At 37.7% G+C, this 14,485-nt stretch overlaps 1 protein-coding gene across 2 annotated transcripts in view; it reads right to left on the reverse strand.

Moving 5' to 3' along the window:
- The window catches only part of LOC116299877 (glutamyl aminopeptidase), a 16,436-nt gene extending 2,209 nt beyond the window's left edge, over positions 1-14,227 (reverse strand). The window contains exons 1-20 of one of the 2 annotated variants that reach the window (XM_089027855.1): positions 13,755-14,227; positions 13,526-13,594; positions 10,791-11,069; positions 9,996-10,173; positions 9,047-9,317; positions 8,230-8,350; positions 7,896-8,050; positions 7,530-7,646; positions 7,051-7,254; positions 6,762-6,827; positions 5,741-5,910; positions 5,073-5,167; positions 4,758-4,882; positions 4,208-4,263; positions 3,117-3,267; positions 2,429-2,502; positions 2,212-2,322; positions 1,451-1,618; positions 1,075-1,218; positions 540-618 (exon numbers count right to left, since the gene is read on the reverse strand). In XM_089027855.1, the coding sequence (XP_088883981.1) occupies positions 540-618; positions 1,075-1,218; positions 1,451-1,618; positions 2,212-2,322; positions 2,429-2,502; positions 3,117-3,267; positions 4,208-4,263; positions 4,758-4,882; positions 5,073-5,167; positions 5,741-5,910; positions 6,762-6,827; positions 7,051-7,254; positions 7,530-7,646; positions 7,896-8,050; positions 8,230-8,350; positions 9,047-9,317; positions 9,996-10,173; positions 10,791-11,069; positions 13,526-13,594; positions 13,755-13,962 (2,841 nt within the window). In that variant the 5' untranslated portion in view covers positions 13,963-14,227. The remainder of the gene's footprint in view (positions 1-539; positions 619-1,074; positions 1,219-1,450; positions 1,619-2,211; positions 2,323-2,428; positions 2,503-3,116; positions 3,268-4,207; positions 4,264-4,757; positions 4,883-5,072; positions 5,168-5,740; positions 5,911-6,761; positions 6,828-7,050; positions 7,255-7,529; positions 7,647-7,895; positions 8,051-8,229; positions 8,351-9,046; positions 9,318-9,995; positions 10,174-10,790; positions 11,070-13,525; positions 13,595-13,754) is intronic. The other variant, XM_089027856.1, reaches the window with a different exon arrangement.
- Positions 14,228-14,485: the final 258 nt, after the last annotated feature.

A 14,485-nucleotide genomic window follows, 5' to 3' on the forward strand; every position in this document is an offset into this window, starting at 1 on the left:
AGAGTTTATCAAACTTCAGTAATTTAAGCTGATTTTTTGCACCCATCACTCCCACCCATCACATACATTTACGAACTATAACACTCAACCAAAAAGCCGGAGAACCCGGAAGAGAAGAGTAGGGAGAGAACAACACATCAAACAAACTCATCTCACATATCCTGCTCAGTCAAGGCTAGAATCAAACCCACGTCCCCAGGCTTCTTATTTCGTACCGACAGCGGTGCGACACATTGCCGTATAGCGGCGCATGACACCTGATGGCACCTGTTGCCGTATTATTAAACTATGACGAAAGAGGAAATAAATCAAAAATGGTGGTGAAGATGATGCTTACCAAGCCCGAAATGCACTATGGGCGAAGTGATTGCAATCCATTTGGCGTTACAACGATGTAGAATCTTACCGAACTTCTGTCTGCAATTTTTTCGGTGTATATATTTTCTTCTGTGCTGATATTATTTACATATTTACTCATTCCTTTAGGATCTTATTTCCAAAGGACCGACAACAAACATGGCTATCAAGTCAATCTTTACCTGCTCTAGTTGATAAGAAGTAGAGAGTCTTCTTGTGATTGTTGGTATATACGTCATCATCGCTTGTATGGGGCCACCGCTGTGAGACAATAACGGTGTAATTATGGTAAATGTGGTTAAAATTTTTTTTTTCATTGTCATTCTTCTACTTAATGTAGCTGTTTCTACTCCACAACTGTCACAAGCCTCGTTAGAACAAATCATGAAAATATTCCATACCGATCACTCTTCACTCTCGACAATCCTTGACAGAAACGAGTGGGAGTTTGGCACAACTTACTTCGTGACTTCGTGAAATGAACAATTCTTCAACCAAAACTGCTGTTTTTATTACCAAGCTTTTTTTAATGTTTTATAATTAACGGTGAACATCAATAGATTTAAAAGTTTCATTTCTGTTTTCTTCCTTATTTAATTAAAGATACTCAGCCCTGAACCTATTCGTTTCTGCCAAGGGCAGCGTACTGCCTGCCTGCCTTCTGTCTGTCTGTCCATTCTTTCCTTTATTATCTTTCATGTTTGCGTAAATCCTTACTTTTGTTTGATGTCTTGCCAGTTGAGCTGGAGGAACGTCCAGGCTACATCAGGTCCATCAGGGTTATGGTTGGCTACATAATGTAACACGTATTTAGCATACTGTCTCTTCACTATTGTCTGGTTTCCCGCCATTTTCATGTATCTATATCAGAAATAAAAAAGATTGATATACATCAGCATTCACCACTTTCCATAAATCGGTTAATGGTCACACACAAAGCATTCAGTCGAGGATACAAGGTGGTTTGAACGGGTTATTCAAATTGAACATTGCAGTATCGATTGAACGCTTTGTATTTGATCAGTGAATCGATGTACGAAACGTGGTAAAATACGGTGGATACAATAAAATAATGCAACAAGTATGATCTTACTTATAAAGGGTCCAGGTATCACGTGATCCTGCCAGTCCCATGAGAAGTGGTTGTATTTCTGATGGTACGCTCGTCTTCATTAACTCCTGCAGTACTCGTTCCCAGTCTTCTGGAATTCCTTGATTGACGCCATAGTAGTACACAAGTTTACGAAGAGCTGGGGTTACGCTGGAAAATATATTTAACGAAGTTAGTCGAGGCAAAGCACGGTTAATACAAAGAATGGAATTATTTATTAAAGATTCAAGCTTTCCGCCAACCCACCAACCCACCATCCCACCAACCCACCAACAATTACCTACCACTGGCAACAATCATTAATCACTCACTAATCACCAACCAACCAGCCTGAACCAACCAATCAATCAATCATCCAATGAATTAACTGACTTTTCAAGCTTGTCCAGAGTAGTTCACATGACATTCAGCACACTTAACAAATACAAATCTGCTTTTTATGTGTATGTCCTCTTATTGACGATAAATTGCGTCATCACATTGTCAAAGTAGTGCGCATACTACTTTGACAATGTGATGACGAAATTTATTGTCAATAAGAGGACATACACTTAAAAAACCGATGTGTATTTGTTTTTTTACAATAAAAAAAACGATAAAAACTTTTTAGTGATCAAAACAACCAACGGAAAGAGCGCGCGCTCGTTGACATCAGTTTTATCTGTCTGTCCTCTTATTGATGATAAAAAATAACCAATTACCGCGCGAGAAATTTGTAAGTTATTGCAAAAAGTTTATTTTACCTTGTTGTTAAAGGATCTTTCTTCCATTCATTAAACATCCTTGTCAGGTTTCCCAGACATTTCTTGGTGCCCAAGTCACATTGGAATCCAGTTACAATGAGCCTTTTTAGTCTAAGAAACAAATTCATTGAGCACAATTAATTGTTAAAAGCGTTCCTTTCTACTTTTTTCATTAAGGCGTTCTTTAATTACTGAGATCTATAAAACTTGTTCTTACTTGTCAAGATGTTCCCCAGAATCTTGAACTCCAAGATCATTGAATAACTTCTCACTTTGGAAAGCCATATACCGCTGTACGAACAAATCAAAGGTAGATTAAATGTTAACAGACAAATCGTCATTTTGACGTCTTAATACAACTAATGCATACCAGAATCCCTTTCAAATATTTTTTTAGTCAATTCCTTTGAGCTGATTTACAAGTTGTTCGTTCGTTTTAGTATCAAACAGGTCCCACAAGTTATCACCACCATATTACTTGGAAGGTAGTGTTGTTTTTTTTCACGTTTAACTGCTGAAGAAAAACATCAAAATCTTTGGACCTGTATTCAAGAATGGTTTATAGTTCCACTTTTAAAACATATAAAATATAACGCGCTCGGGCGCATGGGCGCGTGTTCATTGGCTGGATGCAATACTTAAGACATAACGCGCGCAGAGGTCGACAGCGACACGTTTAGGCAAAACTGTTTAAAAATATCTTATAAAAACAATATCATAAAACCGCTGCTTATGTCCGTGTAATGTGACATCAAGCAAGAGAAACACTGGACCGAATACTCCTCGTGTTCCTAAGCTTGCTTCTCTCGTGCTCTACAGCTCCCAGCGTGTTAACATCACAATACAGAGACATGACCGCGCGTTACTTATTCTTTAAATAAATATATTTTGATTTAGGTACTGACCTTTAAGTGATGATACGTGTGACTATGAGGTGGAAGTATACTTTGAATGTATCCAATGTTTTTTTGTACACATTTCCATGGGAGGTAATCGTTCTCTTTTATCATATAGTTTGTCATGTCTAGAGCTTTATTTACGTTCAATCGCTGTCCTCTGAAATTAATTACACCTTAGTAAATAATCAAGTAAAGAATATCATAAAATCGTTTCCCAATTCTTGCTGATTGGCAATTAATCTGAAACCGTTCTTCTTTATATATGATTCTAACTGTTCTTTCCAGAGGATATTATAGTTTGCCTGTCGGATGTGATAAAATGATGGTGTTAATGGTGAGCCCATGACATGGAGATGGCATTAATGAATCATGATGATGGTGGTGATTATGGTGGGCCCATAACATGGAGATGGCATTAATGAATCATGATGATGGTGGTGATTATGATGAGCCCATAACATGGAGATGGCATTAATGAATCATGATGATGGTGGTGATTACGGTGAGCCCATAACATGGAGATGGTATTAATGAATCATGATGATGGTGGTGATTACGGTGAGCCCATAACATGGAGATGGTATTAATGAATCATGATGATGGTGGTGATTACGGTGAGCCCATGACATGGAGATGGTATTATTGAATCATGATGATGGTGGTGATTACGGTGAGCCCATAACATGGAGATGGCATTAATGAATCATGATGATGGTGGTGATTATGGTGGGCCCATAACATGGAGATGGCATTAATGAATCATGATGATGGTGGTGATTACGGTGAACCCATGACATGGAGATGGTATTAATGAATCATGATGATGGTGATAATTATAGTGGGCCTTTTATTCGAAGGTACTGATGAATTATCATGGTGGTAGTGGTTATGGTGGGTGACATGGTGGTGATGGTAGTGATCATGTTAATCGTTATTGATGATTTTTGAGATAATGATGGTCATGGCCATGGTAATGATGCTGCTGATAATGCTGATAATGTTTGTCAAATATATCTGTTTGGTAAACACATATTGAAGATATACAGATGAATACATTGGTTCGCTTTGCACCCAGGAATTTATCAGCCATTCCTTACCTAACAAGATTAAAAGCATCATCAATCAAGCCGTAACGATCAGCTTCTGAGAAAACCTGCAAACATCAGGAAGTACGATATTGATAGTCGGTTAGCAACCAATAATGAAGCGCTACGCAATGATGAAACACTATCATCATTGTAACCTTTGTTACCAATGTCATGCCATCACCATCATGATTCATGGGATGTAATCATTGTCTCATTCAGGTGAAGTTGTGATCTAATTGTACCGGGTATGTCATTATAATATCGTATATTCTATTTCGTAATCGGGACAACATGGCGTTTTGAACTTGCGTATTATAGTTATACAGTAATGATGAAAAGGTAAATTATACACCATGAAAAGATGAAAAAACTTACTGACGTTTCGGACGCTAGTCCTTCGTCGGAGGACTAGCGTCCGAAACGTCAGTAAGTTTTTTCATCTTTTCACGGTGTATAATTTACCTTTTAATCATTACTGTTTCATTAGAAACACCGACGCAGCTCACACTAGTTTCTAGCTAGTTATATCTTTTTATTATAGTTATAGTGATGCACTTACAAAATGATTGTGTTGAAGCTGTTCAGCAAGGTTGGTCCACACGTCATCGTCATAATTGACCCGGTAAAAACCAGTCAGGTCCATGTTTGCCTTGATCCAGCCATTGCCAGCCCATTCTATGTCGACTAAAAACACAGAGAAGATAAAAGCTTTAATGTTATATATTTGTGAAGGATAAAGAAAACCTTTCATCCATCCATCCATCCATCCATCCATCCATCCATCCATCCATCCATCCATCCATCCATCCATCCATCCATCCATCCATCCATCCATCCATCCATCCGTCCGTCCGTCCATTTCAGTTTTGTGTACCTTGTTTTTTGCCTTTGATCCATTTGGATTTAATTGTAGCAGGTTTATTATTAGATTTACTCGTTGACAAACTGTATGTAAAATGAATGCTCCATCTGCAAAGAAAAGAAAAAAAGATCACGATTACTGTAGTGTTTCATCGATCAAAGGAGTTTTTATGTGGTGTTCCAACATTCCATTTCTACAAAACGATTCACAGGGTGTTTCTTAGTTTTAGTTATCTTCGTCCTCAAAAGCTTCCAAGCGTGTAACGTTGATTGTTTTCCTATTAATCAAAAACAATACAAACCCGAAAATCTGATGTAAATCAAAGAACGAGAAATGTGTAACATCTGCCTCGTAGACACATGAACGTTATAGACAACAACTTTCAAATTCCAATATATATATTACAAATGAATATAATGAATGCGGGGTCATCACTGGCGACAATTTACGTCTTATGGTGTTATATATTCACCTACAGGTGAATATAGCGCGCACGCTCCTTTGTCGATGTGTCCCGCTTGCAGAGATAAATAAAATTTGAAGAAAAAACTCTCTCTTCATTATTTATTAAATTCAATTGTGTTCAAAAAATACTAAAAAAAGACTAGCGTCTCGGTAAATACAAATCAAGTAATAATAACTATCAATTACGCAACCAAATTTTCTTAAATGAGACTCACAAAGTATCTTGTTGTTTAGCGGTAATGTCGTAGAGGAAGTGTTCTTGCGTGACTGTGTACTTGTTGGCCGCCGTGCTAGATTTCTTGATCGTCAGGACGGGATAACCAGCCTTTTTCATCCAAGGATCCATAATTTCTTTAATGTTTTCACATTCATTTACGGAACATGTCTTAAATCGAGAATAAGATCCAAAGCTTTATTACTAATGAATGTGAAACGATTATAAAAACCCAAAGTGCATCTGTGCTGAAAGAGTATGTTCAAATAAGGTCTGTATTTTGAATGTATGAACGTCTGGCGCGCTGTGATTTAATCACCTGGTGTCGTTATTTCGTTCCTTTTAACAGAGGAAATATATATTGTTGTCATTTGGGAGATTAATATTAAATGTAGAATTGATTACAGAAAAACCCGTGCATCAGTGCTGCAAGGGTATGGCTGTTCACGGTGAAGTACTAAACTTTAACAGTTATGATTCTTAATTCCTTTAACTTGCTATGTTTGATTTTTTTAATATCTCTATAAAAAAAAGAAATGCAAACGTACCATTGCCTTGCATGAACATTAAGAGACCTTAAGCACGAGGACAGCAAAACCTAGACGGCGACGCGAAGATGATGATGCGAGCACGTTTTTTTCAAAGCGCTTTTCTCGCGCGACCGTTGTCAATAATAATGCCGTTGACGTTCTCTCTAGTGCGTGAAAAAGCAACAACTCGCGAAAAAACAACGCCGTGTATTATGGCGCTTGAAGGAAAAATGGTTTTGAAACGTGATCGCGTCTTCGTTTTAACGTTGCACTAAAGGCCTATATTTTGAATGGATGAACAGTGGTCCTGCGCGCTATGATTTGTTCACAAGATGTCTTCATTTTCGTAACGTGCCCTGTCTGGTCACCAAATATACATTTTTGTCATTTGGATCGAGTTCTTACAATGTGTCATTTCTGGATAAAAGTTGATGCTAGGTAAAAAAAAAATTCTGCTGCGCGCAGATGCTATGTACATACGTACATACATACCGATTGCAAAGCTGACCACATGTCATCGCCAACTGCATTGCTGTAGGAATGTTGCTTTAGATATTTCTGCAATAACAAAAGAAACATTATTTTACATCGCTTGCCGCAAACAGCAAACTGAGAGGATTACATCGAAACGTTCCACAATTCATTCAGGTATTTTATTGCCGACGGCTTGTCAGACCCCAGGCAATACACAACACAACAATGTTGCCACGAGATGAACCAAAAATCCTAAAACATATGGTATGATTGAGAGTTCTAACAGACTGACACGACGCGTCCGTACCTGCATACCAGCAATGAAATTCTTCCTGTTTACACTTGGGAATGTATGCTTCAACATGTTCAACAGCGATGAACCTTTCTTGTACACGATATCATCAAAGGTGTCGATCGTTGGCTGAGGTACGGAGGTTATGACTGCACGAGTATTCACCAGTCCATCGAGGAACAATGCGTCACCCACGTTAGAATGAAGAAATAATTTATCCTGTGAAATAAACGATACAGCTAATGGACAATGATTACACCTGCGTACCTATTCCACGTCCTTCAATTTGGTCGCCATTTTTAAACAGGATTAAAACTATACCTTCCCGAGAAGGTTTAGTTAAACAAAGTTTGCTGAAAATCATTAAGTTAGCCGTGCGCACGGTCTGAACGACCACTAGTTATACTAAATAACATTTAAACAGGTTTAAAAGGTCGTGTGAACGAAGTATTAAAATATCAATCATGCAATTGCATAATACAAACTGTTCTTACCCTGTTCCATGAGCTAACAGAGGATGGCGATCCATCAAAATAATTAAAGTAATCAGCGAGTGCCTCGTTCAACCACAGATCATCCCACCATCTCATGGTGACAAGGTTGCCGAACCACTAGACAACGGAAAGAAAGTAAAATTCAAATATGCATGAACATTTGTGATATTAAATATTGTTCTTAATTTTTCTCTTAGCAATTCTTTCATCTCATTCCTAGACTATTCCCCCTTGGCTCTATTTTATTCAGTTCTGTCTATTATCCTTAATAAACTTTCCTCTCCTCGTCTGTCTTTGTCTTTCCCTTTTCTTCTATTCGCTTTTCCAGCTTTCTTACTCTCTTTTAATTCCTTTCCCTATTCTTACCATATGAGCTATCTCATGTGGCAGCCATCTCATTAAAAGATCCTGTTGAATTTCCTCAGAAGAGAATCCTTTCTTGTATAACAGACCATCCTCTTCAAAGCGAATAGAGCCCCAGTTTTCCATGGCAATATAACATTCCGGTGGGGCAACCAAATCTATAAACACATATACATATATATATATAGTTAATGCGCTTAATTGACATCAGGCAATAGATACCATTTCGTAGACAGCACTTGACCGGTAGCTTTTGTTTGTCATTGTGGACAAAGCAATTAAACAAAGCCTAGTCGAAACCCTCACTTTCGATGAAAAACAAATGTACTAATGTTACCTAGCTTAGTCATGGAGTATGGAATGCCAAAAACCTCTTCCAACTGTGTCAATGTCTCGTTGGCCATCTTTAAAGCAAAGTCCATTTGGTCAGTCTTGCCTGGCTGAGCAAAGGCTCTTATCTAGGAAAAACAAAACACGGAATAATACTAGCACTTTAAGGCAATGGTTTTATCAAGAGCATATGAACTAAGACAATAATCCCCGAGCCCCATCATGAGAGATATTTGATGCTATTTTTAGAATGTTTGTTGTGGTTTTTAGGATCATTTATTTGATCGTTTGTTTTTCTGCACTCGCGTACTGCGCGCGCTCTACTCTGCTCATGTTTTAATTCGTTAAAAAAATGAAATGTAGACAACGAAGAGCGCGAAGTATGGGCGTGCACAAAAGCAAAAGATGGCAAATGTGATTCTAAAAATAGTATCACACGGTGCCTATGATGGTTACAAGGCATGAATATCAGAGATTCCTTCTCTTAGCTTATTTTCTCTTGTTTCATTTAGTACCATTGGCGGCTCTATTGCCTTCAAACTATTGTTTCAAGTCGAGGCATTCGGGTCAACAATACAGTTAATGTATAGAAACTGGCCTGGATGACGTGACTTAAAACAATTATTCGTGGGTGACGGAATACAATGTCTCTTATATTCTCTATTGTTAACCGTACTTCCTTCGCATATATGAATGAAGGGATAGCATTATTCTATTGTTTACTGTATTGTCCAACACTTAAGTTTTGTTCTTTGTTTTGCTTCACTATTTCTTATCTATTTGATCCACCTACTTCAAGCATAAAGTGTTAGTGGTAAACCCACCTTTACACCATTCTTTGAGGTAATCTCTTTCGATTCAAAATGCCCCACTGCAATTGACACCAAATAGGTCTGCATTACAGGTGTCTTGTCAAAGAAGGTGGTTCTTGTAGACCCCTTGTCTTTCTTCTCCTTTGCGATGTTGTTGGATAAGGCCATCATGTCTATAGGGTGGGTAATGTCCACGGAGAAGGTTGCTTTCATGGCGGGCTCGTCAAAGCACGGAAACATCTTTCGTGCGTCCAGTGGCTCAAATTGCATTGAAACGAACGACCTAAAGTTGAAAGGGATTTGTATGAAAGTGTCGTTCTACAAAGACTTTGTCAAACACGATTCAGCCTGCTTTATTTCTGAGTTTCAAAGGAAGACTTGTAGTATCGACATACATGGGGTGTTGCATGGAATTACGGAGCTGTATTTTGGACGAACGAGGCCTCAAAATAGCCTCTCCAGCATAAAGCAATCTTTTGGCTAATCAAAGACAGGACAAGGCTAACGTTGTTTGAACCCTGAAACAATCTCTGGGCTTATCAAAGTCAGTGCACGAGTAACTCACAGATAAAACCCTGTAACTAAACCTCTGGGCTGATCTAAGTCAGGGCACGGCTAACTCACAGATTGAACCCTGAAACAACTCCTGGGCTGATCTAAGTCAGGGCATGGCTAACTCACAGATTGAACCCTGTATCTGGGTGGATCTAAGTCAAGGCACGGCCACACATGTCCAGCGTTGGTCTATGGTGTCCCCTGTCCCGGCTATAAATATAACTCACAGATCGAGAATCTACGGAATCTAGCTTGTTGATAAAAAAATAAAAGAATAAAAGAATAAAACAACAGCGAAGAAAATGAAAGAGAAACAGACACGTGGTCTGAAAAAGACAAAACATGTCAACACATTGAACTATGAATTAGATAAAGGGTATTACTTCTAACTATGCCATGTACTTACGCTTCTTTATTATCTTTGCTCCTATAGGTTCCTTTGAACAACCCAAAAAGTGATTTGCTATAAGTTCCTTTAAACTTTAACTCCAAGACGTAGGTCCCTGGTACTAGTGGTTCAGCGGTTTCTATCACGTGATAATGGTTTTTCGGAAAATCAAAATGTTTCTTTATCGTGCTTACATCTGGAAAAAAAAAACATTTAAAAAATATGTTTGATACTTTTGCAAGCAAAGACCGTTATTACTGACAGTTGACCAAAACTGCAATCAAGCATTCTTTTACAAGTCATGCAATCCGGCGAGGTAAAGGAATCAATGCAACGATATAAACTGAGCAGTTTTAATGTTAATCCTGTAAGGAAAGAAAACGCATCTGACTGATACCTTTTATTGTGTAGTTGCTTATGATGCGAGGAAACATTCGCTATCATAGAAGTTTGCCTCGTGTACACTTAGTTACAAAATGATGGTCGGGGTTCATAACATAAAACGTAAAGGCTCAAAGATTTAACGATATTCTGAAATGACATAAGTCGATATAAAATATCTAATTACGTTAAAAAATCTTGGTGCTCTCTGTCAGTTCAACAATTTATGAATCTTATACGAGACATATGTATCACTAGATAAATCTAAATTAACGTACATCCCATCTACCATTTCCGTCTCATTTTTTGAACCTAGCAATGATTTTGCAATCTTGTGTAGATCGATACACACCTGTGGCACACACATACAAACTTAAAGCACCAGGAGGTAATGCGTCCAAGGGCAGCTAGCTAGCTAATTCAAATACTAACCTTTGTTTGAATTCTCTATTTTGACTTCTGTGACATCCAGGCCATTTGAATGCAGCAGCACGGTAGGCGTTTTCTTGATAACATTAATAACGATTTCCTCGCTTCCACTGAACCCATCGTTGTTGGGATCGACCAGCATATGTAGATCATAGTGTGTAGGGACAATGTAATCAGGAAGTCGTGTATTGGACCACACGCCTGTAGGTGAGGCTGATGATGGAGCAGGAGTTGTTAAGTTTCCTGGACCCTTTTCTTTAGCGACTGATCCACCGGGACTATCTGTGAGGAAAAGTATAGCTTGGTCGGTCTGTACGGGATAATCTTGAGCTCAGTCGGGTACAGACCTCGCTGCGCTCGGTCTGTACATTCCGACCTCGATCAAGATTATCCCGTACAGACCTCCCGCTCGGTTAATAAGATCTAAATATGATCAAACATGCTAAATTCAAATTATCAAGTTATTTAGCTGTCCTATCGCCTTGATCAGGCCAGAGAATATTTGTTTTGTGGTTGTGGTTGTTGTTTTGTTTTATTTTACAGTGCAATGCGCGTAACCGTGGCCACCCAATTTATTTTTTAACTAATGCAGTTAAATCCTTTCCTATCAAGTGTTTACATCAATTTTAAGACTTTTTACGAAAGGGTCCAACGTTAGCCCGCAAAGGGGTGAAAATAGTTATCACGTAGGCAAATTCCCGGCCATTCATTTAAGTTTTTGTTGCAAAGAGTAGTAAATGATTTTAATCATTGTTAGTGGTCTCATGATACCGGACGGCGACCGCGGGCAGATACTGAGTAGAACCGACCACTCAAACAGCAAATCAGAAGGCACGATTTTTTTAGAATAAATAAATGAAGGGAATGAAGCGTGATCTAAGATGAGCAAAATACGCCAATGATGTTAAAAAATATATATATAATAATAATAATAATATCATGCTCAAACCTGGTATTTTTAAAAAGACTGTTCCGCATTTTCATGCTTGTTTCAATTTACTGTTGCTAGTACTTTCGATTTTTTAAACGAGTACGCATGCGCAGACAGAAGGTTTAAAGCGCAGGATAACTGTAAAACGACTTACACTGAAAGTGATTAAGATATTTTGCTATTATGTGGGCTATTATTTCCACCATTCGACCTACTGTCATGGTATTGGGCTACGAAAGAGTCATATATCGTGTTTAGTCTATGGCGGTTTGGGTACTTAGTTTTGTTGAAATGGACCTATTTACCTTGGATATGATATTTCAGACCACAAGTTATGTCCAAGAGTTTAACGGCTGTACATGAGAAGCCACATGAATAGAGACCTTTAGATCCGACGACGACTGTACGAGAACGAGTTTGAGTGTTTAACTTTTAGAGAGGCACTGTCTTTGTAGTCGTGATCGTGTACGTAGATTGAAACTTTAGATTGTAAAAAATCGGAAATCGACTACGATCTAGTGTTAACCACGTGCATCAGGGACGGCGGAGCAGTTTTTTGATTGGGGGGTCTCAATAGTGACATTGTATGGCAAGGTGGGGGAGCTGAGTTTATTGAAAATGTATTAAAATTTCACAAAAAGTGGGGGGCTAAATATGGATCACAAATCGAACATATAATCTTATTCTAAAGAGAATTTCAAGTGGTATGAAATGGGAAAACATTACACCCAAGATATAGAAAGGTCCATTAACCAATCCGATTCGAGGTTGAAAAAAACCCTGGTCGGCTGGCATTGCAAAATTGTGTGAATGTTTTATGGAGCATATTTTCAAGATGGCGTCTGCTTCGTCACCTAAAACAATCCCACAATGCACTTCAATGTCAACTTGACCGAGTGTTTTTCCTCAGCCTCAGAATGGTTAATTAAACGCATTGATAGTCTCCCATACTGAAACAGCATGGCTATCTTAACCGTCTGATTTACAACAATAAACTGCAGAATAAATTAGTAAAGCAAAATATGCAAACTAAAAATAATGTTTGATTCTTAGTGACTGAAGCTTGAAAAATATTAATAATTAAAAATAATGGCACAGATAAAACTTTCAAACACTAAGTAGAAAAAAAGGGGGGGAAAATGCTGAAAAGTAGAATGAAAACTGACTAATGTTTTAGTGAAAACCCATTGCGTGACCTCCTACGCTGGTATTGCGTGACGGGTATTTGTTTTGGCTTTTTTTTTCAAAAACACCTCTTGATTTTAAAACAACATTTTCGAGTTTCTAATTGACTGATATATATTAAGATCGATACATATTTTGTAAGGAATTTTTCTCCTTTAGAAAAGTTTCCAATATGCGAATTTGTCAGATTTTTTTTTCAACCCTGAAGTCAAAAATACATGTAGTTTAATGCATACATTTTCACTTAAGTTTTCATAAAAAATTCATCAACAAGATTTCGAGTAGTCTCCAAGTACAGCTTCTATGTTGGTCCTTTTAAAAAAGTGTTAGCGGTAAGACACACTCAAGATTTATCAGGCAATCTTAGTAATATAGAGTATATCAAACATGTATCTTTATCTTTTATTTATGCTAGATGTGAGAAAAGACAGACAGGTTCCTTGCCGAGAAGCGAATGCATGGGAGATAGAGCGTCTAGTTCACCACGCTTCATTGTCGACAAAAATTATAACACTAAATTTTTACCATTCCTAAGCATAAGTATGTCACTCAATATATATGAATATATAATACAAACTATATATATATATATATATATATATATATATATATATATACTTACTTAAATCCCCTGAAGAGTGAAGCAATTCACGAAACAGGCTTGTCGGGAAAAATGTTGTCTTGACTTTTTCTTTTCAAACAAATATATATTTACTTATGTATGTATTTTTTAAAAGGAGCAGATTCTATAAATCATAATAAGCCTTATGTTTTTTAAGGAAAAATTGTTAACCCTTAAAAACAACGATGATTTTTTAAAATATAGTATTATATTTCTATAGCTTACTCACCTTTAGCTCCGTTTTTCGTTCGTTCTGCACCGAGTAAAGCGGCTAGAATTATTATAATGATGATAAGAATTATAAGTAGAAGAAGCAGAAGTAGAAGCTTCAGTTTGGTGAAGATATATCCTCCTTTTGGTCCTTTATTCACAACATATGTCTCTGCTGACTTGTCACCTTTCGGCTCCAGAGGAACCTCTTCGTTCACGTTCCTCATTCCCAGAGAATTGAATCAGGATATTTTATTCGATGTTTCCGTGTTAAACGAGCGAGGCAAACATGAATGATTCGCTTCGACGGGTTCCAAATTCATTAAGAAACACCAAGTGTTTACAACCAGTGTTAATTTATTCATGGCTTCAAACTTATTCAGATAAGCACTCCCTTATAACGTATTGAGGTGTCTGCTGATAGAGGAAATGGTAGTGATTGCGTTAAGGTTATCGGCTGAAAGCTAGCCAGCTAATTCTGGGTCAAAACCAAGCTGAAAGATGTACCGGGTTTTAATGCTGTTCAGCGTTCAGTTTTTTTTAGCAGCACGTTCGAAAAAAAGCCCTTGAGAACCACCTGCAATGCCCAACAGCGCTATTATGACCAAATACGTATGTCATGAAAAATCCAAAAGTCAAATTTTGAAATCTATATTGTACAAGCGAAGATTTTTTTTCTTTTTAATCTTTTAATGCCATTCGTGGTTTTGTTTTACGATTGGAGATGACAGTTACGAGACGACAGCCGTC

This window comes from Actinia tenebrosa, unplaced genomic scaffold (genome assembly GCF_029948245.1).
Source record: "Actinia tenebrosa isolate PJP-AT-01 unplaced genomic scaffold, QUT_ActTen_1.0 PGA_scaffold11__36_contigs__length_13525064, whole genome shotgun sequence".
NCBI classification, from domain to species: Eukaryota; Metazoa; Cnidaria; class Anthozoa; order Actiniaria; family Actiniidae; genus Actinia; species Actinia tenebrosa.